Here is a 22,500-nt window from a genome sequence, read left to right on the forward strand (position 1 = left end):
TTTGCACACGATCTTCTTAACAAAGCCTGGCAACTGAGAGCCAGCAGGATGATCACGAGACTCAAGACTGAGGGAACACGACGAACACAGTGGAAGCAAATTCAGCTGTGCCACAAAAGCTCAGTAATAGTCTTGGTAAAAAATAAATATACATATATCTTCTATTTCTTGATCTTATTAGTAATCAGTCTCCCATGAAATAAAATTATATGAAGCTGATTTAAAGACCTGATTAAATAAGATTTTATGATATCCCATTTCTTTCTCATATACTCTTAATATTATAGGAGGAGAAGGAGGAGGAGGAGAAAATGAAAAAGGAAAAGAGAGGAAAAGGAAAAAGGAAAAGGAGAAGGAGGAGGAGGAGGAGTAAAAATAAAAATAAAAACACCTCCCAGTTATGCGAGAGCGATAAAGATTAAAGGTAAAGACGGGAAAAAAGGAAAAAATATATAGACTTTCATAATTCGAGCCATTGTCTTGCTGCGAAGAAAATAATAAAGTTTATATCACGGAGTTCATGGCCATGGTAAGAATGGATACCTTGCGCGATCTGGAAGAGAACTGCAATTCTTCACTCTTCCTGAGGAGCATCGATGGCTTGGCAAGGCGAGGATAAATATATGAATGCCACTAGTTATCCAGAGGTGAAAGTTTGATGGTCGCTCGGAAACTATTTATAACGCTGGTTTGAGACTTTCTGTTCAGGACGTGTTTGCGTTATTTCCGACTTAGTCTCGCTGATGATGTTTTCTGCTCCTCTTCCTGCTCTTTCTGTTACACGATGGAGTTTTCTTTTTGTGCACGAGAAGACCCTTGAGTCTTATCACAGAAGACGGATGTTGTTTGTTTTTGCGTCAGTCTCGGCTTTTATTCCCTTCATACCATCCATCGCCGCATTATTTATAGAGAGAAAAGACTGCAGCGTAATGGACGACCAGAAGGTAATTTTTTAATGTTCAGCAAGAGGAGGATAAATATATAGGTGATACGGATAAGTGAGGTTCTGAGAGAGAGAGAGAGAGAGAGAGAGAGAGAGAGAGAGAGAGAGAGAGAGAGAGAGAGAGAGAGAGAGAGAGAGAGAGAGAGAGAGAGAGAGTAAAGCTCTGATTATTAAACTTTTTGGGCGCCTAATCTCGATTACATTGATCAGGTATTGGCATTTTATAGGGGTTTTCAATATTTTTCATGATTTTTGATGTAGTTTGAGAATACTTCTTCACTTTCAGAGGAAAAAACAACCTTTTGAAATAGTTCTTGTGATAGAAGGAAGTGTTCAACATTACGCGAGCTTATTTTGTTTTGAGAACTGAGACTAAAAAAGGACTAAGTTTCCAGAGAACCAAGTCAATCTTTCTGAAAAAAAAAAAAGGAAAAAAAAAATGAAATCAAGACCTGCTAAAATATTACTTAAATCTTGGAGACATAACAAGACTGGAGTCCCAAACCAGCACATAGTGGAACATAGCTGTTGTGGTTAAGAAATTCTTATATTCCTTCTTGTGGCAGGAATTAACTACTCTCCGCATCATCACCGTTAATAAATTTCTATTTCATTTTTTTTTTTAATGGGAAAGTAGCCTTGCTGTGTCTGATCGACTGACGTTATTATATTCATTATTGTTTACTGTAGTAGCAATTTTGAATAAGCATTTTTTTCTTTTAACTTTTTTATGTCTTTTTTTTTTTAGTTCCTGGCCTACAGCGATTCTTCTACAATGCTCCTGATTCTTGGAGGATTAGATGGTCGACTCTTCCATTTATGGAGACTTTGTTAGTGGAGTCCTCGTAATGGCGCAGGGAAGATATTTATTTATTTATCTTATTTAGTGACGCGTCTCCAGAGGCTCACATCTTCCCCATACATCTCCCTGATGCAACCACAGTCGCAGACAGGGTTGACAAGAAGTACATGGATGTTCATCGGCTACACGACGATAACTTTGACAACGGCCAGCTTCTGGCAGGACTCGTCGATCTCGGGTCATCGAGATTACCACGTCCTGTCACTCTTGTTGCTGTGAGTGGCGTGGACCGCAGGCCTCTGCTCATATCAGTGATTCTAGCGAAAGATGATGTCTATTCTTCTCCTTTTGTTACTACAAATCTTGTGAAATAATTTCCTGTCTAAAAAGTCTACAATACAGGCATGAAACATATTTCTGAAGTATTCTTAAAATTCTATCATCTTTCCATTTTTTTTTTTCCACTTGGTTTGCATGAAAAGAGATCTTAACTCGCGGCGCTGAATGGCTTAACGATATCTTCACGGGCGTATCTCACGTGCTGAAACTGCTCATTTGCCTTCCTCCAAGCGACTATTAATCACTTTGATTCATGGACCTCCCCTGGTCGATTTCATTTTATTCTTCTCCAGAAGTGGCTATAACATTCATTCTGATCTAAAACTCTGGTGTTTATGAAAGGAAAAACAACTAACGTAATTTATCAAATAACTTAAAAAAAAAAAATTATATATATATATATATATATATATATATATATATATATATATATATATATATATATATATATATATATATATATATATATATATATATATATATATATATATATATATATATATATATATATACGCAAACTTTTCATGTGACAGTTTTAATAGTAACTTGGCGCTAAGTTATAACGTACAGCGGCGGCATGATGTTCATCGCGTACCCTGTGTTGCTTTCTGGTATTGCGATGCATTCTTACTTTAAAATGCGCACAGCTTTTCACTTGTAAAGGTTCCATTCCATTGTTTCCGCTAAAAAAAAAAAAAAAAAAAAAAGAAAAACTATTGTCTCCCTACTGTGCGGCGCGGTGCGAGTGGCCCAAGACCCTGTCCGGATGTAAGCTTTTGTGTTATCAATATTTATCTTACATTATTGATTAACTACTTGTTATTTTTGTTTGTCGCACTCATTTTCAACACAATGCTTGGCGAGGATAGATGTTTGGTCTCTCTTTTTTATCATTAACTATTCTGAATCTTTTTCCACAAATATGAAATCTTGCTTCAGTATATTCTTTTGTAATCATGAAACACCTGTCTGTCCAACCAGTAAGATATGAAACATTCTTGTACTTTATGAAACACGTGCATCTTAGATATTCACAAAGAGTCCGAAACATGAACAGGAAAGCAGTCAGGCAATGCACTGTACTGTACTCGTATATCAAACTGGGTGCCACATATTATCTTCTTTATTTTCAATACGATAAACTAAGACAACGTACATAAAATAAAAGGAAAAGGAGTACAGTCATCGACTATTGTTCCGAGAATGGAAGAGTTAGGTATCCTTACAACAAACTCACGCAATGTTATAGCAAATGGCGAAAGTTACTCTGTAGTTTCAGAGAAGTTTCGAACTTAGTGTCTAAATAGAGAAGGTACTGGTGTCACATACTAGCACAGAACAAACCTAAGAAACCAAGATCAATGGCCACCCTTTGCAACAGTAACAGACTGGCTAGAAGGAAACTGAACGACTGTAAGCAGACAGGTTCCCTCCATAACGTCTAGGCCAGCCTTTTCTCTCACAACGGTGAACCTGCATGCTACTGCGTTACTCATCATGCTTTATTACTAAACACTCACAGGAGAGCTACAACTAATTACTAACACGCACAGGTAACTTAAAACATTTGAAATCAAGCAAGATTCGAGAAATATTCCTGAAATTAAGAGGTGCATGTTGGACAAAACGCTTCACCACCTAACTATGTCTCCCAATTTTATTCTTGAACCAACTTGGCGGGCAGCGTGCGTTGTCCAATTTAACACTGACACAAAGTAGAGAAAGTTACGATCTTCTTGCACAATGAGTGATAAATCGTAATAAGAAAATAAAGGCCACGCCACGTAAATCTGACATCACCAACTTCAGTGGCTGTTCTTGCTTGTGATCTAGAAAAGTTTACACGTTGATGTCTGCCCGCCTTGAGTAGTAAATGACCTGTTTCGTTATATTTTACCCGAGGTTTGCAGTAAGTGCAGGTCACGCTCAAGATGAATGGCACGGGGAACTCAGACTACTGTGTGTGTGTGTGTGTGTGTGTGTGTGTGTGTGTGTGTGTGTGTGTGTGTGTGTGTGTGTGTGTGTGTGTGTGTGTGTGTGTGTGTGTGTGTGTGTGTGTGTGTGTGTGTGTGTTCTATGACGGATGAATTTGGCCACTGACGTATTATCATGTCAAAGTAAGCACAGCGAAACACTGTATTTAATATTTAGAAAACTAAAAGCATGAGACTGTTTTCTCTGATTTACGGCTGTTCTTTCTGACGAATAACACCGACCGTACCGTACCGATCAGGAAAGGGACCCCAAGTGTTACAGAGTCTTGTCCTCTTTCACTAACACTCTGCTAAAATGAGGTTGTTTTTCAAACATTTCTACCAGTTTCTTTTCAGTACTTTTTTTTTTTTTTCGTGAGCACCAGTCTTTAAATTAGATTTGAAAATTGCAAGATCTTAAAACCGCCGGCACCTACTTTAGTATGTATTTCTCGATGCCGTGTATGTTTTCGTGCTACAAATACAAATTCATGTGTTCATTATTCAAATGGAAACAAATATATGTTATTAAGCAAGTCACTAACGAAGTACACTGTGGCCAAACTTTTTTTTTTTTTTTTGCATTGCAATCATTTTTCACATTTGTTATATTATTTGGAATTATTAATTCGTTCAATAAAAGATCAAGCAGAAAGGCCATTCTTTTAATATAAATTTTATACATTTTACATACTTAATTTTGCTAGCTAACAAGGCGAATAAGTATTCATTCTTGATTGATCTAAAATAATAACGTCAATATTCAGTCTATTCCCTGGTCATACATGAGAAAAGCTCAATGTTAAATCCACTAAGCTTGTTTGCACACCGATCGACACTCCCCATACCCGCCCACGGCCTGCAAATGAATAAGATTGCTCTAACGAATGTAGCTAAATGAGGCTTCTGTTGACACACAGTCACGCCAGGGCTATGATGTTGAGGTACCACGCAAGACTTTGAGCGTCCAGACCTTTAATTGCTAAGTTAGGGGGCGTCGTGTGAACAGTGAGTAACAGGTTCATCGCATCTCCCTTAAGATAGATAAATAAGTAAAAAGATAAATAAATGTGAGAATAAACAACTAAATCACACGATAAACAATGCAATACTAGAAGCTGTTCCACAGACAAAGCTAACACATGCCACGTATTTTAGAGATTTTGGTGAAACTTCCGCTGTTGCCTTGGATATATCAAAAGCTTTTGATAAGAGTGGCACAAAGCTTTAATTTCCAAACTACCCTCCTACGGCTTCTATCCTTCTCTCTGTAACTTTATCTCAAGTTTCCTTTCTGACCTTTCTATTGGTGCTGTGGTAGACGGTCACTGTTCTTTTTCTAAATCTATTAACATTGGTGTTCCTCAAGGTTCTGTCCTTTCACCCACTCTCTTTCTATTATTCATCAATGATCTTCTAAACCAAACTTCTTGTCCTATCCACTTCTACGCTAATGATACTACCCTGCACTTTTCAAGTCTTTCCCTAGACTTCCAACCCTTCAGGAAGTAAACAGTTCACGCAGGGAAGCCACAGAATGCCTGAATTCTGATCTCTAAAATTTCTGATTGGGGCAGAGTAAACTTGGTATTGTTCAATATCTTAAAAATTCAATTCCTCCATCTATCACCTCGACACAACCTTCCAGACAACTATCCCCTCTTCTTCAATGATACTCAACTGTCCCCCTCTTCTACACTGAACATCCTCGGTCTGTCCTTTTCTTATAATCTAAACTGGAAACTTCACATCTCATCTCTAGCTAAAACAGCTTCTATGAAGTTAGGTGTTCTGAGACGTCTCCTCCAGTTTTTCTCCCCCCCACCCCCGGCTGCTAACTCTGTACAAGGGCCTTATCCGTCCATGTATGGATTATTAAGCTTCACATGTCGGGGGCTTCCACTCGTACCGCTCTTTTGGACAGGGTGGAATCAAAAGCTTTTCGTCTCATCAACTCCTCTCCTTTAACTGAATGTTGGATCTCTTGCTATTTTCTACCGCTATTTTCATGCTAACTGCGCTTCTCATCTTGCAAACTGCATGCCTCTCCTCCTCCCGCGACCTCGTTGCACGAGACTTTCTTCTTTCTTCCACCCATATTCTGTCCACCTATCTAATGTAAGAGTTAACCAGTATTCTCAATCATTCATCCCTTTCTCTGGTAAACTCTGGAACTCCCTGCTTACTTCTGTATTTCCACCTTTCTATGACTTGAAATCCTTCTAGAGGGAGGTTTCAAGACACTTAGCCTTCAATTCGGGGACCGGTATCTCAGTGGGCTTTTTTTTATTGGGTTTTTTGTGGCCCTTGGCCGGTGTCCCTCAATAAAATAAATAAATAAATAAATAAACATATATATATATATATATATATATATATATATATATATATATATATATATATATATATATATATATATATATATATATATATATATATATATATATATATATATATATAACGAAACAGTGTATTGAAAAAAAATAAACATCCGCGAATGTGGGTCAGAAGATCAAGAGAAAGAGGAAAGAAGGAAATACGAGTACGCTGAGGCAGAAAAAAATGTTAAAAGTAGGTAGGGGAAAAATGAGACGGTAAATGGATATGGAGGAGGGTCACGGCACTGAGAAAAGAGGCAAGGGCTGGACACGCTTAGAAAGAGGCCGTGTGATAGTGCTTACGTGTGATCTAAAGCACGTATAAAGGCAACAAAAGGGAAACTAGAAAGGAAAGGAAGTGTGTGTGTGTGTGTGTGTGTGTGTGTGTGTGTGTGTGTGTGTGTGTGTGTGTGTGTGTGTGTGTGTGTGTGTGTGTGTGTGTGTGTGTGTGTGTGTGTGTGTGTGTGTGTGTTGATGACTGTTGCAGTAATGAAAAACTCCTAAAACAAAATCGCAGTTTCTAAAGAAAATAAAAAAAATTAGAAATACAACAACAACAACAACAGATAACCAGACAAAGCAACAACAACAACAACACCAGCTATCGGCGGAGGGGCCAATAACAATATCGGAACAATGAAGCGGGAAAACAATACCACGGGAGTACCTTGCTTCCACCTGCCGGGGGACGCTGAGCTCGCGTTAAAGCGCTGAGACAGGTGCACTTGGCGAGAATAGTCAGCCCAAGTGGGAGGCAACAAGTGCGTTAAGGGACAAAAAAAGTCACGATGGCAATACGGAATTTCAATTTCATGATCTAATTATTCTATGGAAACCTCTATTTCCCCCATTTATTTATTTATTTATTTTTTTTACGCATCAGGTATTCGAGAGTTTAAGGTCATCGTAGTTTTTAAGTGCAAAATGTTTTGTTATATTCTTTCCTTGCTTATATATATATATATATATATATATATATATATATATATATATATATATATATATATATATATATATATATATATATATATATATATATATATATATATATATATATATAATTCAGGCATTTTACTCTCTTATTAGAAGAAAAAAGGCATCCTTACTCATCATAAAATAAAAACACCTTTATTCTCTCTCCTAGAAATGAATATATAAAAAACATCTTTACTCTGAAGAAGAAAACTTTTAGTCTCTTAGAAAACATCTTCTAACTAGTAACGAAAAACAGGATCTTCGTATTTACAGGATAAACAGACATCTTTACACTTACAAGAAAAAGTAGGCATCTTCACACTTACAGACAAAAACTAGGCAAATGCATCTTTATGTACATTAAGTAAAAAAAAAGGCGTCTTTACTCTCTTACAAGAAATAATATGATCTTTATAGAAGGAAAAACCGAGCACCTTTATGCTCTCGTAAATATAAACCAGGAATTTACTATTTCATAAGAAAGAAAGTAGGCATCTTTACTTCTATAAGAAAAAACAAGCATCTTTACTAAAAAGAGCTAGACATTTTCCTTTCCTAAAAGAAAAATGAGCATAATTACTCTTTTTCACACATTTTCCCTACTTGGAAAGGTAACATATAATTACTTAACAATTTCTTTCGAATCTGCCTTTTTTTCAAACTCGAGTATTAACCTGTAGATACGTGGTATATCATGATATAATATTTCATATAGACACAAAAATTATTATGGTCCTGCGTTGCTTACCTCAAACAGAAAACTACAAATTATACAATCATTGTCACCCTTTCCACACAACCAGGAAAAAAAAAAAATCTGAACACATACTAGAAAAACAGCAAATATTCTAGACCCCGGGCCGTTTGGTGAAGGGAAAGACCTGAAGACCAGAGCAAAAAAGCATAACTATTCCAGCACGGTTTCGGAGTTGTCACTCGGTGGCACAGTGACCTTGATAAGACCCACCGAAACGGGGTGAAGGAAGAACACTGAATTCACGACGAGGGAAGCCAGACTATAAACCTCCCAGGCTGACGTGGATCGTGAAGCTAAGTGAAGCGAGGGAATTGAGGCGCTGGGTCAGGGAGGCTACCAACGTAAGCAATTTTAAGTTGCTGCGTTACCTTCCCTGCCAAAGACGCCGCCCCTCATCCTTCCGCAACACGCTGGCATCCTATTATTTTCCTCCTCTTCATCCTTACCTATCTTTCTGCCCTTCCTTCCCAACTTCTTTACCTCCTAACAAATAGAATTGTCTCTACCTTGAATCTTCTTACCTGGACCTTTCTCTCGTTCGCTCACATCCTGCTACCTTCCTTGTCCCATTATCATCCCTTATCATTCTCTTTTCGTTACAAACATTTCTTACTTTGACCATTTTCCTACACCATTTCCTAACATTTTTTCTCTTATTTTGTATTATTCTAAACCTCACTTGTTTTTTATCCATCCTGCCTCATACTCTTATCCTAAACTTTTTTTCCAATTTTCTCTAATAAACAAAAATTTCTTTACCTAGATTAGAACGTCATACCTTTCATTTCCTCTCGTTGTGTTTTATCCTGACCTTCAACGCCCTGTTAACAAATCCCTGTTCTATCCAATCACTGCCTTTCCTTCCCTGACGCCTGCTTTGTTACAAGTTCTCAAGGAGTTTTAGCATTGCTGTTCCCTCCATCTTGTTTCTTCCATCCTAACGACCACCAATACTTTCAAACATATCCCACTTCGCCAGCATATATCCTCCTACACGCAACTTTCACCTTTCCACCTCCAACCTCCCTCCTGTTATCCCTTCCTCCTTCCGACGGTATCTCCTCTCTTGCTTCACTGCCTTGATTCTTTGTCCCCCGCCATGGACCCCGCCAGGATACTTCAAATCATCACCAACAGCACGTGGATGGGTGAGTAACGATAAAATCATTCTAAATTTCATTCTCATTTACTTTCTCTTAATATTTTTATGTCATTACTTCCTGACAGTTATCATCGCACTGCCGACTATCTTTTTAGCTTTGGATTTTCATTTTCACAGCATTAATGTCGTAAAAGTTTTTTTTTTTTTAATTACTAGAGAAGTTTATTAGTTTTTATCGTTTAGTTTCAGTACAGGTGAATACGACATAAGTTTGTAGATATAGCATACTTGTACATACTTCCCAAGTTTTTGTTGTGTTGATCTTCATGATGAAGACCTTCATCTAGTATTCATGTACGTTACATTTCTTTTATTCCATCAGAGATAAACCGTATATAAAGCGTTGAATATTTCACTCTATGTTTTATCCTGATTGCTTCGGTAAATTGAGTATATCGGGGCAAAAATTCTGTCCCTGGATAAAAATATTACACAACTCTTCAAAATTTTTTTCCTAAAACTTATTCAGCCATATGATAATAATTTCATATAGTAACATCAGCTTCAGGAGAGAGGCCATCAACAGCAGGTGGTCGTCGGATACATTTTCCGCGCCGTGCACAGAAACAACACCCCGGGGAGGCACGGCGCCCACTCCCTGCCGCTGGTGACATCAATTATTGGCTGTCACTCTTTAGCACCGCAGTATTTTTCTTGCATCAACTTTATCGAGAGTTCGGCAAAGTTTTCAGAATCACATTCTCCTTTTAACAGATGTTCCGACAACTTTACACTCATAGAAATGCAAATTAAATCAATAACAAATTCAACGCATCCTGCTCCAATCCCCTCCCTCACCAGGCCCGCACCCTTGAGTCACAAATCTCTTCGCTTTAGTCATCATTTGCTGACCATTCAGTGCGAGTTTCTCTTGCAGTGGTCAGCTTCCTTTATAGAATTTGCTGCACGAACCAGATAAAGTCGCCGGAAGACAATTTTATACAAATTACGCTAAAATTATTGTTATTTTTTTTTATTTTTTTATTCACCGCATATTGAATTGTCTTAAAGCAAAGATCACTTGTCAACTGTCAAACTAATCGTGTATACAAATATATATATATATACATATATATATATATATATATATATATATATATATATATATATATATATATATATATATATATATATATATATATATATATATATATATATATATATATATATATATATATATATATATATATATATATATATATATATATATATATATATATATATATATATATATATATATATATATATATATATATATATATATATATATATATATATACACCAGGGGAAAACTGGTAAAGGCCTTTGTCCTAACGTAATATATTAAGTAATGCAATATATATATATATATATATATATATATATATATATATATATATATATATATATATATATATATATATATATATATATATATATATATATATATATATATATATATATATATATATATATATATATATATATATATATATTGCATTACTTAATATATTACGTTAGGACAAAGGCCTATATATATATATATATATATATATATATATATATATATATATATATATATATATATATATATATATATATATATATATATATATATATATATATATATATATATATATATATATATATATATATATATATATATATATATATATATATATATTGCATTACTTAATATATTACGTTAGGACAAAGGCCTTTACCAGTTTTCCCCTGGTGTCTGTCTCTTTTTATTGTTCCGGTTTCGATATGTTCAACAAACCTTTTTCTTATTTTCGTCTCACTTCTTGCCTGGCCTGCCCTCGTTCTCCAGCCCCAGCTCACACAGCCCTCCAGGGCCTCGTGTATTCTGTCCCTATGTAAATCCTACATCAGGCAATCTGTATGGGGCATATATTTTTCGTGACAATTTTTGTAGAATCCTAATTACACATTTTTAGTTCCCATGGCTTCGTTCATATTAGATATTTTTGTTCTTCACGGCTTGGCTCGCCTGTACTATCTGTCTGTACTATTCTGGCGAGGCAGTCAGCGCATGGCTGGTAAAGGTATTACCACACTCGCCATGGTGCTTCCCTTGACAAGAAGCCACATCACTGACTGCCAAAGGAAGGATTCCAGCCTTGGGAGTAAGAGGCCTGAAAGCCGTGCAGCTGCATTACCGCCTCCAGCTGCCAGACTGACGAGTGCAGCTTCTTTACTTCTTTTATAACATTATACATAAGAAATATGTCGAGTATTTGTTAATACAATAACGTGATTGCAATATTTCATGGCCCTGCAATATCAAACATAAACGCAGCCAAAGTTAACAAAAAAGATCAGCCGCTTTGTAAGCTGGGGGCCTCAACCCTCGGTTTACAAAATTCACAATGTCAAAAAGATAGACCGAAGACTGTTTCGATGGTGTAACAACATTTTTCAGACATTTTTCTTTTCTTTTTGACGCACTTAAAAATGTACGAAGTAACATCATGCATGCGTTGGAGTGCTCTCTCTCTCTCTCTCTCTCTCTCTCTCTCTCTCTCTCTCTCTCTCTCTCTCTCTCTCTCTCTCTCTCTCTCTCTCTCTCTCTGTGTGTGTGTGTGTGTGTGTGTTATATATATATATATATATATATATATATATATATATATATATATATATATATATATATATATATATATATATATATATATATATATCTCCCAACGTCGGAGTTTCCATCTAAGGAGGGGACCACAGATGTTCCCACTTCGGACTACTCTTCTAGTATCGACCCTAAGTGTTTTGACAACCACCTCAACTTTTCTTCATTAACTTCTGCAACATTCGCGGTCTTAGATCTAATTTTCAATCTGTAGAACACCACCTCTCCTCTTCTAAACCTCATCTTCTTTTCCTCAATCAAACACAGGTGTCTGAGGCAAATGACAGTAGCCCCTTTTCTGTTCCCTCCTACTTTCTCTATCCTCATTTTCTATCCAAGGCTGGATGTTGCGTTTATGTGCGCAATGACTTAACCTGCTCTCGTGCCCACGCTCTTGAATCTTCCGAGTTTTCCACCATCTGGCTACGACTACAGAGTCACTCTCAAACTAAATTTATCTGTGCTGTATACCTCTCTCCTAACTCCTCTGACTATAAGAAATTCGTTGACTGCTTAACTTCCAAAGTGGAGCACATTCTGACTCTCTTCTCTTTTGCGGAGATCTCCATTCTTGAAGACTTCAATGTTTATCACCAGCTTTGGCTTTCCTCTCCCTTCACTGGCCATCCTGGTGAACTAGCCTTCAACTTTGCTTTCCTCCATGACCTAGAGCAATTGGTGCAACACCCCACTCGTATTCCTGACCGTCTTGGAGGTACGCTCAACATTCTTGACCTTTTCCTAACCTCTAATCCTTCTGGTTATCCTGTTACCCGGCCTTCTCCATTGGGTTCCTCCGATCACAATCTCATATCTGTATCTTGTCCTATCGCTGCAATCCCTCCTCAGGATCCCCCTAAGCGAAGGTACCTCTGGTGTTTTGCCTCTGCTGGTTGGGGGGACCTGAGGAGGTATTTTGCTGATTTTCCTTGGAATGACTACTGCTTCCGTGTCAGAGACCCGTCTTTGTGTGCCGAGCGCATAACAGAGGTGATAGTGTCTGGCATGTAGGCGTACATTCCTCACTCTTTTTCCCGACCTAAACCATCCAAACCTTGGTTTAACACAGCCTGTTCTCGTGCTATACATGATAGAGAGGTGGCCCACAAAAGGTACTTCAGCCTTCCATCACCAGAATCTTATGCACTTTATATTTCTGCCTGGTACCCTATTCTCCAACTAGCCAAAAACTCCTTCACTAATAGAAAGTCTCAAAATCTTTCAAGATCTAACAACCCTCGTGACTTCTGGCACCTAGCCAAAAATATCTCCAATAACTTTGCTCCAAATTCTTTTCCTCCTGTATTTCAACCAGATGGCACTGCTGTCACATATATCTCTAAAACTGGATCCTTCCCTCAAACCTTCGCTAAAAACTCTACCTTGGACGATTCTGGGCTTGTTCCTCCCACTCCTCCACCTTCTGACTACTTCATGCTACCTATTAAAATTCTTCGCAATGATGTTTTCCATGCCCTCGCTGGCCTAAACAGTCGAAAGGCTTATGGACCTGATGGGGTCCCTACTATTGTTCTCCGAAACTGCGCCTCCGTGCTTGCACCTTGCCTAGTCAAACTCTTTCAACTCTATTTGTCAACATCTGGCTTTCCTTTTTGCTGGAAGTTTGCCTACATTCAGTCTGTTCCTAAAAACCGTTCTAATCGCTCGGACTACCGTCCTATTGCTTTAATTTCCTACCTCTCTAAAGTTTTTGAATCTGTCCTCAACAGGAAGATTCTTAAACATCTATCACTTCACAACCTTCTATCTGATCGCCAGTATGGGTTCCGTGGACTCCGCTCTACTGGTGATCTGGCTTTCCTTACTGAGTCTTGGTCATCCTCTTTTAGAAATTTTGGTGAAACTTTTGTTGCTGCCTTAGACATATCAAAAGCTTTTGATAGAGTCTGGCGCAAAGCTTTGATTTCCAAACTACCCTCCTACGGCTTCTATCCTCTCTGTAACTTCATCTCAAGTTTCCTTTCTAACTGCTCTATTGTCGTAGACGTCGAACCTTTCAGGAAGTAAACAGTTCATGCAGGGAAGCCACAGAACGCCTGATTTCTGATATATATATATATATATATATATATATATATATATATATATATATATATATATATATATATATATATATATATATATATATATATATATATATATATATATATATATTCCACAGAAGGCGATGCCACAAAACAAAATGAGTATGTAATCAAAGCAGCAATGGAAACTGTTGAGTAGTACCTATCGTGTAATGACTATCGGTTATTTTGCTTGTAACAACTTAGGATTATCAAGAGTCTGTATTATATTTTTTTATCTTACAAATCTACGTAATACTTCAAAATATCATGCTGTGAAATTAATTAATCAGATACCTTAAAGGTGACAATTTTTTTTTTGATCTTCGGATATGATTTTCCAGGAATTTGCCATAAACGGATTAACGTAAAGGCCAGGAATGCTTCATGTCCCTCTCCTTGGTGAAATGGGATTGATGTCACTGATTGGAGTCACTCTTGTAAATGTTATACATGTAGCTTACAGCAGTCAAAGAAAGATTTACTTGTTTGTACAACTTCCCTGAAGGAAGTGATATCAATGACATGAGAGAGAGAAAGAGAGAGAGAGAGAGAGAGAGAGAGAGAGAGAGAGAGAGAGAGAGAGAGAGAGAGAGAGAGAGAGAGAGAGAGAGAGAGAGAGAGAGAATGGGGGGAGAATAGGGGGGAGATAGAGGGATTGACAAAGACAGACAGCCAGACACACAACGCGCGCGCGCGCGCACACACGCGCAAACGCGCGCACACACGCGCGCGCGCGCACACACACACACACACACACACACACACACACACACACACACACACACACACACACACACACACACACACATACACACAAAGCCACTGGCAAAGACAGAGACACAGCTTGGCATGGCAATATACAACACTACTGTGCTGATGAAGAGACTGAAAAACGAGGATGTGAGAAGGAAATGGGACACCTCTTATCTCCTTCTTCCTTTCCTCTAAATCTCCACTTCGGTTGATGACACGAGTTCTCGACGCGTTCTGACTTCCTCCATCCCTTCCTGATCCAACCCGTGAAGTATTTCCCTCGCTTTCTGTTCCCAGTGCGTCCGGCCACCATTCTCTCTCGCTTCCTCAATCTTCCTTCCTACCGAGACTAGACGTTCGCCATTCGATATTGGCTTAACCTCTAATCCCTCCTTTTAAGAATCTTGCCTTTTGTTTCTCTTTCACGGTCATTTATTTATTTTGTCCTAATACTCTGGTTAGGTATATTTTTTCTTATAGTTTTAGTGTTCTGTGCGTGCAGGTTGACCACGGACACAAAAAAGGAAAAGAAATAACTCGCTAATTTGCCGTGCTTCTCCCCTTGAAAAATAATTAGATAAAAAAACATTACACGGAGAAGATAATCCAGTGTTTAGTACCTCTTAAACTTAGGATTTTCATATACACGACTTTCAACATGTTCTTTTGTCTACTAATACTTTTTATCTTATCATTCCCTCGTACTTTAAAGTCTAAGGATACACCCATTTACCTTTGAACTTCTACACTCACAACTTTCAATTAGCAAAAGTTGTATTTTTCAGAGCAGTTTATACATGGAGGTAACGAGTCAATTGTAATGAAGCACGAAAAAAAGAAAGGTCGAAGGTGAACATGGAAAAAAAAACATAATGAAGGAAAGACCATTGAGGCGATAATGAAACGGTGAAATTGCCTTCTAATTGAATCCCGGGATGAATGCAGGGCCACGAGTGAGTCTGAAAAGAGTCGCTGCCCTGGCACGGTGTTTCTATTTGTTGGCAGCGGGTCAAAGAGATAGCGCTGAGGTGCCATTCATTATCTATCAGGTGTACTCGATATCGCTGACGTGGGAGGGAGAGAGAGAGAGAGAGAGAGAGAGAGAGAGAGAGAGAGAGAGAGAGAGAGAGAGAGAGAGAGAGAGAGAGAGAGAGAGAGAGAGAGAGAGAGAGAGAGAGATTGAAACGCGTGGATATAATGTCAAATCCATATCGAATCCCATCTGTGTGTGTCTGTGTGTGTGTGTGTGTGTGTGTGTGTGTGTGTGTGTGTGTGTGTGTGTGTGTGTGTGTGTGTGTGTGTGTGTGTGTGTGTGTGTGTGTGTGTGTGTGTGTGTTTCGCGCGCGCTTCACACAATGCCTGGAAAATTATTAAAAAAATAAAAAAAAACATATAGCTAAACAGACTGATAAGGAGACAAGCAGGGAAACACAAACGCGTAGAAAAGAAACACACAAAGCAGCAACTCACAAAGACAAAGGCAAGAGTTAGAAGAAACATGCACACCCATACACACACACAAAAAAAAAAAAAATAAATAAAAATAAAAATCAGATAAACCTTTACGTACAGAAATAGACACGCACTGAAAAACACACAGGAACACAGACAAAGGAAAAAAAAAAATTTTCACCCTTTCCCTACATCATAAACCAAACCAAAAACAAATAAATAAAAAACAGCGATACAATTAAAACTTAGAAAACCAGCACTGCGGAACACAAAATATCGCAACACGACACTACAGGAGGGGGAGATGTGCCAGAATAAGCCAAGGTCAAGTAAGTCAAGTAAAGCACGTAAGAGTCAGAGTTCACGGTAGTCAGCAGAAAGGGAATAATTGCTAACACACTCTTGGTCGTGCCGGGGTGAGTGTGAGGCCTCCCCACCCTCATATCCCCCGCCCTGACCTCCTCCACCCAGACCTTCCCCGCCCTTGTCTCCACGTCCTGGCTTCCCCCGACTCCAGCGTCCGACCGTGCAAGTCTGAATTAATTTTGCTCCGCGGAGATTCAGAGGGAAGTCTGGCGGCAACTCAGAACGTCTTATTGTGCAAGGGACGTTTTAATGCACACGTAAACGGTCCAAGCAAGCAAGCAAGCAAGAGAGATGGAGAGAGAGAGAGAGAGAGAGAGAGAGAGAGAGAGAGAGAGAGAGAGAGAGAGAGAGAGAGAGAGAGAGAGAGAGAGAGAGACAGACATACGAGTACATAACAATTCTTTTTGCTCCATCCGATTCTATGTACTCTCAAGATTGTCAGTTGCTCAAACACAACTAATGCACTGTGTCCACATTACGTACTTGATATAGATACTCGTATAGGAGTTCATTTCATTCTGGCTAAATTAACTTCAAAGCTTTCAGGTATCCCCATTTCAGTTTTAGTTTCATAAAAGAAAAAAAGTTTTAGTGCGATTTCCCATTTTAATTGACGTGAAAATAAAAATGGTAGCAAAATGGCAATGATTTTTGACATTCACTTTCCACCTTGCTCAAAGTAAATTAGATTCTGGTATCCTCGTTAGAGTGGTTTATTATACAATGTGTGTAAAGTGAAATGAAGTGAGGGATAAAGTGTATTCTTATGTCTTAATGACATGTATATAATTTAATAACATCATGGACAACAGCTTATCAAATATGGAACAAAGAGCATTAGGTCGTCACTAAGGAATTATCAAACTTTTTCTTTAGTAATTACATCAGGTTACAGAGAGAGGGAAAGCAGGGTTAAAAAAAAAAAACAGGATTGTAATTGAGTAGAACAAATCTAACAAAGACTTACATAGAAAATGCAGACATCATTTAAGGAGAGTTGAACAAAGATGACAGGATGATAGGCAGCAAGGTTTAAGAAATCAGGAGTTCCCTCGTCCTGTAGGTTAACTGACCTTTTGCGATCTTTATTTTCTTATGCCTGCACGTTCTTATCACATAAACTCGTTGCGGAGATGCCAGAATTCAGGCAGATACATTACGTTCATCGGCGAAGTATCTAACCCAGCCCCTTTGCAATATTTATACCTCTCCACACTATCATGGCAGAATATTTTGCTCTTAAACCTCCAATGCTCCCTTAACAAGTGAGTTTTCGCGAATCTTAACGTATGATGCTTGCGCTGCCAACTTTTACAACCTTTGCATCTGGGTTACGTTCCATTCCGCTTTCCAATTTATCTGGCTGTCCTGCAACTTTTATTAGTCTCTCTCTCTCAAGGTAACAGCGCTCTGGCAACAAAAGAGCAACTCTCAGCCTTATTGTATTGCACTGCTGCATCGAGTTTTGGGATCATAACAGTTTTTAAGACTAATTACAAAATTTATCTTTCAAAAGTTTACAGAACTGAAATATATATTGCAGCTGAGAGAGAGAGAGAGAGAGAGAGAGAGAGAGAGAGAGAGAGAGAGAGAGAGAGAGAGAGAGAGAGAGAGAGAGAGAGGGAGAGAGGGAGGGAGGGAGGGTGCAAGAATCTGATGGAGCGAGAAAAATAAATGAAAGAAAATCTCACTTGGAAGGAATAGGAAGGGGAGAAAAACGAGACAGCGACAGGAAGAAGGAAATAAAGCGTTTTGAAGGGAGGGGAGGAAGGAGGAAGGAAAGGAGGGGTAATGCAAGGGAAAGACCAAGAATAGATGGCACGGAGGGAGAATGAGGGGAAGAGAAAAGGAGGGTAATAAGGAAGAAGGAAAGGAGGAGACAATACAGAGGGAGAAAAGGAAGAAAGAAAAAGGTGGTAATGAGGAAGAGAGAAGAGGGGAAGGAGGTGAGAGATGGTACGGAAGGTAAATAGTTGAGAAGAAAAGGAGGATAAGGAAGAGAGAAGAGGAGTGGACAAGACAAGAGAGGTAGGAGAAAAAGAAATGGGAAGGAGTATAGTACGGAAGAAGGAGAGAAGACAAGAGAAAACGAGAGAGGAAGGGATAAAATTGCAGTAAGGAAGAAGAAGGCTAGGAAACAATACAGAAGAGGAAGAAAGAAAACATTAATAAAGATTCAAAGAAACAGTACTAAAGAAGAATGTACTGAAGAAGATATTACTAAAGAAAAGATTACTGAAGAAGAGATTATTAAAGGGTCAAAGAGATTACTAAAGAAGAGATTACTTAAAAGATTAATAAAGAATATTACTAAAGAGTCAAATAAAGATTGCTTAAGAATGAGTAATAAAGAAGGAAGCAAGGAAGACGAAGGCTAAGAAACAATACAGAAAAGGAAGAAAGGAAAGTAGAGTCAAATAGAGATCACTAAAGAAGGAGAATGACCAATGCTACAGAAACAACGAAACCAGAGAAAAAATGGAATGAAGCAAAGAAGAAGGAAAGAAGACAATAAAGGAGAAAGACAGCAAGAGGAAAAATAAAACGAATTCAGAAGACAAGAAAGAATGAGACCCCGAGATAAGCAAGGAAAAGAAAGGAAAAAAATAAATAAATTCTCCATCCCCTTCAAAACAGTTCCCAGGATAGATAGCTTGAAGAAAATACAAAAAAAAAAAAAAAAAACTTTTCACTCTATCAACTACACCATTAGGCTGAGTAGAGTGGACGCTCCTACCTCTCACAACCCTTTTCCCTGGGGCCTTTCTCTTTCACTTTCCTCCTCGTATCTTCCTCCTCCTACTCCTCCTCCTCCTACTCCTCCTCCTCCTCCTCCTACTCCTCCTCCTCCTCCTGCTCCTGCTCCTCCTCCATGTCGCTTTGGCCCTCGAAGCGATCAAGGAGGAGAGAAGAAAAAAATAGATGAGTCCCAAACAAAGAAAAGTGAGGTCAGCGTTACAAGGGTGATAACATGTCAGGAGGAGGAGGAGGAGGAGGAGGAGGAGGAGGAGGAGGAGGAGGAGGAGGAGGTGGAGGAGAAGGAGGCGTCTAGAGAAGTTATGATAGTTCTTGAGTAGAGCGGAATTTATTATCAAGCGGAAGAGACAAATGAATGCGTTGTTTTTTCTTCCCATTTAAAAGAGAGAGAGAGAGAGAGAGAGAGAGAGAGAGAGAGAGAGAGAGAGAGAGAGAGAGAGAGAGAGAGAGAGAAAAAAAAAAAAATTTTTGTCTTAGTTTCTCATTACTAACATTTTTATTATCATTGTTGCTATTATTATCATTGTTGCCATTATTATCAGTTATTATTATTATTATTATTATTATTATTATTATTATTATTATTATTATTATTATTATTATTACTATTATTTATATTATTGTTGCTATTATTACGTATTAACATCATTTTCCCGTATTAATTGTTGGTTTTCATTATTGTGACAAATGCCACACGCACTATAGAATTGTTCACACCTTCATTGTCATTAACGCTATCATTATCGTCATTATCATCACTTCAGTAATATATTTTTTTTAATATTACTTTCATTCGAACATCCAAGTTTAGCACAATAAGATGGACTGTTGCTCAGTTCAACACCAATACTGTGTTTAAACTTACCAGAAAAAAAATTATATATATATATATATATATATATATATATATATATATATATATATATATATATATATATATATATATATATATATATATATATATATATATATATATATATATATATATATATATATATATATATATATATTCCACTTCAATTCCATACTGATTCATCCATCAGTCAGCAGCCTTCTCTGTGCCTCCTTAAAAAAAATAATAATAATAATAAAATAATATATATATATATATATATATATATATATATATATATATATATATATATATATATATATATATATATATATATATATATATATATATATATATATATATATATATATATATATATATATATATATGATCCGGACACGTATTTTTCAGGCACAGAAATTTCTCAACAAGGTGAATGAAGCAGGGAACTAAATAACAGGTAAATGTAATCAACGTAACATGTCTTGATGTGCGTGCCTCTTCAATACTCTCTTGGCCGAGGTCCTTCAACATCAAAGCGAGGCATCAAAGGGACGGTGTGTGTACGTAAGCTAAAACAAAAAAAAACAAGCACATACGGATAAGGTTATGCGTGAAGTACTTAAAGTGGTGGAGGTTATGTAAGAGTGATTTTTAGTACCCATGCCCGGCTAGAACAATGCATGCCACGGCTTCATGTTTTCTTTATTTTCTTCTTCTTCTTTTTCTTCTTCTTCTTCTTCTTCTTCCTCTTTTCTTTTCTTCTTCTTCTTCTTCTTCTTCCTATTTTCTTCTTCCTCTCTTCTTCTTCTTCTTCCTCTCTTCTTCTTCTTCTTCTTCTTCTTCTTCTTTTTCTTCTTTTCTTCTTCTTCTTCTTCTTCCTCGTTTCTTCTTCTTCTTCTTCTTCTTCTTCTTCTTCTTCTTCTTCTTCTTCTTCTTCTTCTTCTTCTTAGAGCAGTTCAGGCACGTAGGGTCTTGTCCAGAAGTCGCGAAACTTGCACTCACCCCCAATGTTTCGCGCATTCTCTCTATTCAGAGTTGTTCAGGTACGATAATGGTATGTGCCTACTTAGTCATCTACGGAATAATAAATATTTTTAGTCGTAAATAGAGTCGTGGTTAGAAGTCGAGAAACCTTCACTCTCTCTGTTTCGCGTTTTCTCTATTCTAAGTTCTCTTATCTGCTGTCTCCTCATAAAACTTGACAATTGACAGATTCTTAGCAAATTAGAAGGCTTCAAGTTGAAGGAACACTCTGAACACAATGGGAGTGAGTACAAAAGCTTATTCAGTTTCTTACCACGACTGTGACCTAACAATACATAAGTTTATTATAAGGGTGTGCTTGGTTAAGTGTTTATTAAGAGTTGGTATATCACGTTAAGGTAAGATTTTTTTCTTTTTTTGCGGTGATGCCAGCTATGTGACGGTAACGATTTTTGTGCGAACGTGTAGAAATGAATACCAGCGTTTTATCGAGTGAGAATCTACTAATATGACATTAAATTTTGGGGTGTTCGGACATGATAATAAGTTTATCCATTAATTGTGATAAATAAGCAACAATAATGATTTTCAGTTATGTACTAATGTATACGCAGTTATAGCAATATATATATATATATATATATATATATATATATATATATATATATATATATATATATATATATATATATATATATATATATATATATATATATATATATATATATATATATATATATACCATATACCAAAGTTGCCTAAAATGTGTGTACTTTAAATCACTTTGAAGGTTGTAACTCGAGAAGTGGAATGCCGTTGCATGACAGATAAATCAAAATTATACGATGAACTAGTTTGAGTCACATGGTTAAATCAATGAATGCCGCGGATCACTAAATGGGCCCACTTTGTCTCGAGGCACTTCAGAATTATTGCTCAAACTTTTTAACGTCAGGCTGAATGACAATCAATTGAATCATACATAACAATAAATTACGTTGAGTTATTTAACTAAAATAAATAATACTACTCCTTACTAAATCGATGCACTTTGTTTGAAGACACCTCTAAGTTTGTTACTCGAGGATTACAACTCCAAGCTGACTGACAGGCCACACTAAGTCCTTGCTGCACGAGGCGACGCAGCGACAGATTTATAGACGCGCGTTGGAATAGCGAGTAATAATGTTAAGGGTTGAGATCCCACACGTATCAGTATTGGAAATGCGCCAGTAATATGTGGACTGCAGTATGTTGCGGGGATGGCGAAGGTGACACTAAACAGCGATAGAGAGTTCTGAACATTTC

The 22,500-nt window shown here is 37.4% G+C and overlaps 1 protein-coding gene and 1 long non-coding RNA gene across 3 annotated transcripts in view; both read left to right on the top strand.

Annotated features, from left to right (window-relative positions):
- The window catches only part of LOC135109097 (uncharacterized), an 86,193-nt gene extending 84,034 nt beyond the window's left edge, over nucleotides 1–2,159 (top strand). The window contains exon 2 of the long non-coding RNA XR_010272575.1: nucleotides 1,831–2,159. This is a non-coding gene — a long non-coding RNA (uncharacterized LOC135109097). The remainder of the gene's footprint in view (nucleotides 1–1,830) is intronic.
- Nucleotides 2,160–8,215: 6,056 nt separating this feature from the next.
- LOC135109094 (putative neural-cadherin 2) overlaps nucleotides 8,216–22,500 on the top strand; it is a 112,709-nt gene continuing 98,424 nt past the window's right edge. For both annotated transcript variants that reach the window (XR_010272572.1, XM_064020158.1), the window contains exon 1: nucleotides 8,216–9,315. Coding sequence is in view for 1 of the 2 variants with exons in the window: in XM_064020158.1 (XP_063876228.1) it covers nucleotides 9,267–9,315 (49 nt within the window). In the remaining variant the exon portion in view is untranslated. The remainder of the gene's footprint in view (nucleotides 9,316–22,500) is intronic.

The sequence above is a fragment of the Scylla paramamosain genome, chromosome 18 (assembly GCF_035594125.1).
Source record: "Scylla paramamosain isolate STU-SP2022 chromosome 18, ASM3559412v1, whole genome shotgun sequence".
NCBI lineage: Eukaryota > Metazoa > Arthropoda > Malacostraca > Decapoda > Portunidae > Scylla > Scylla paramamosain.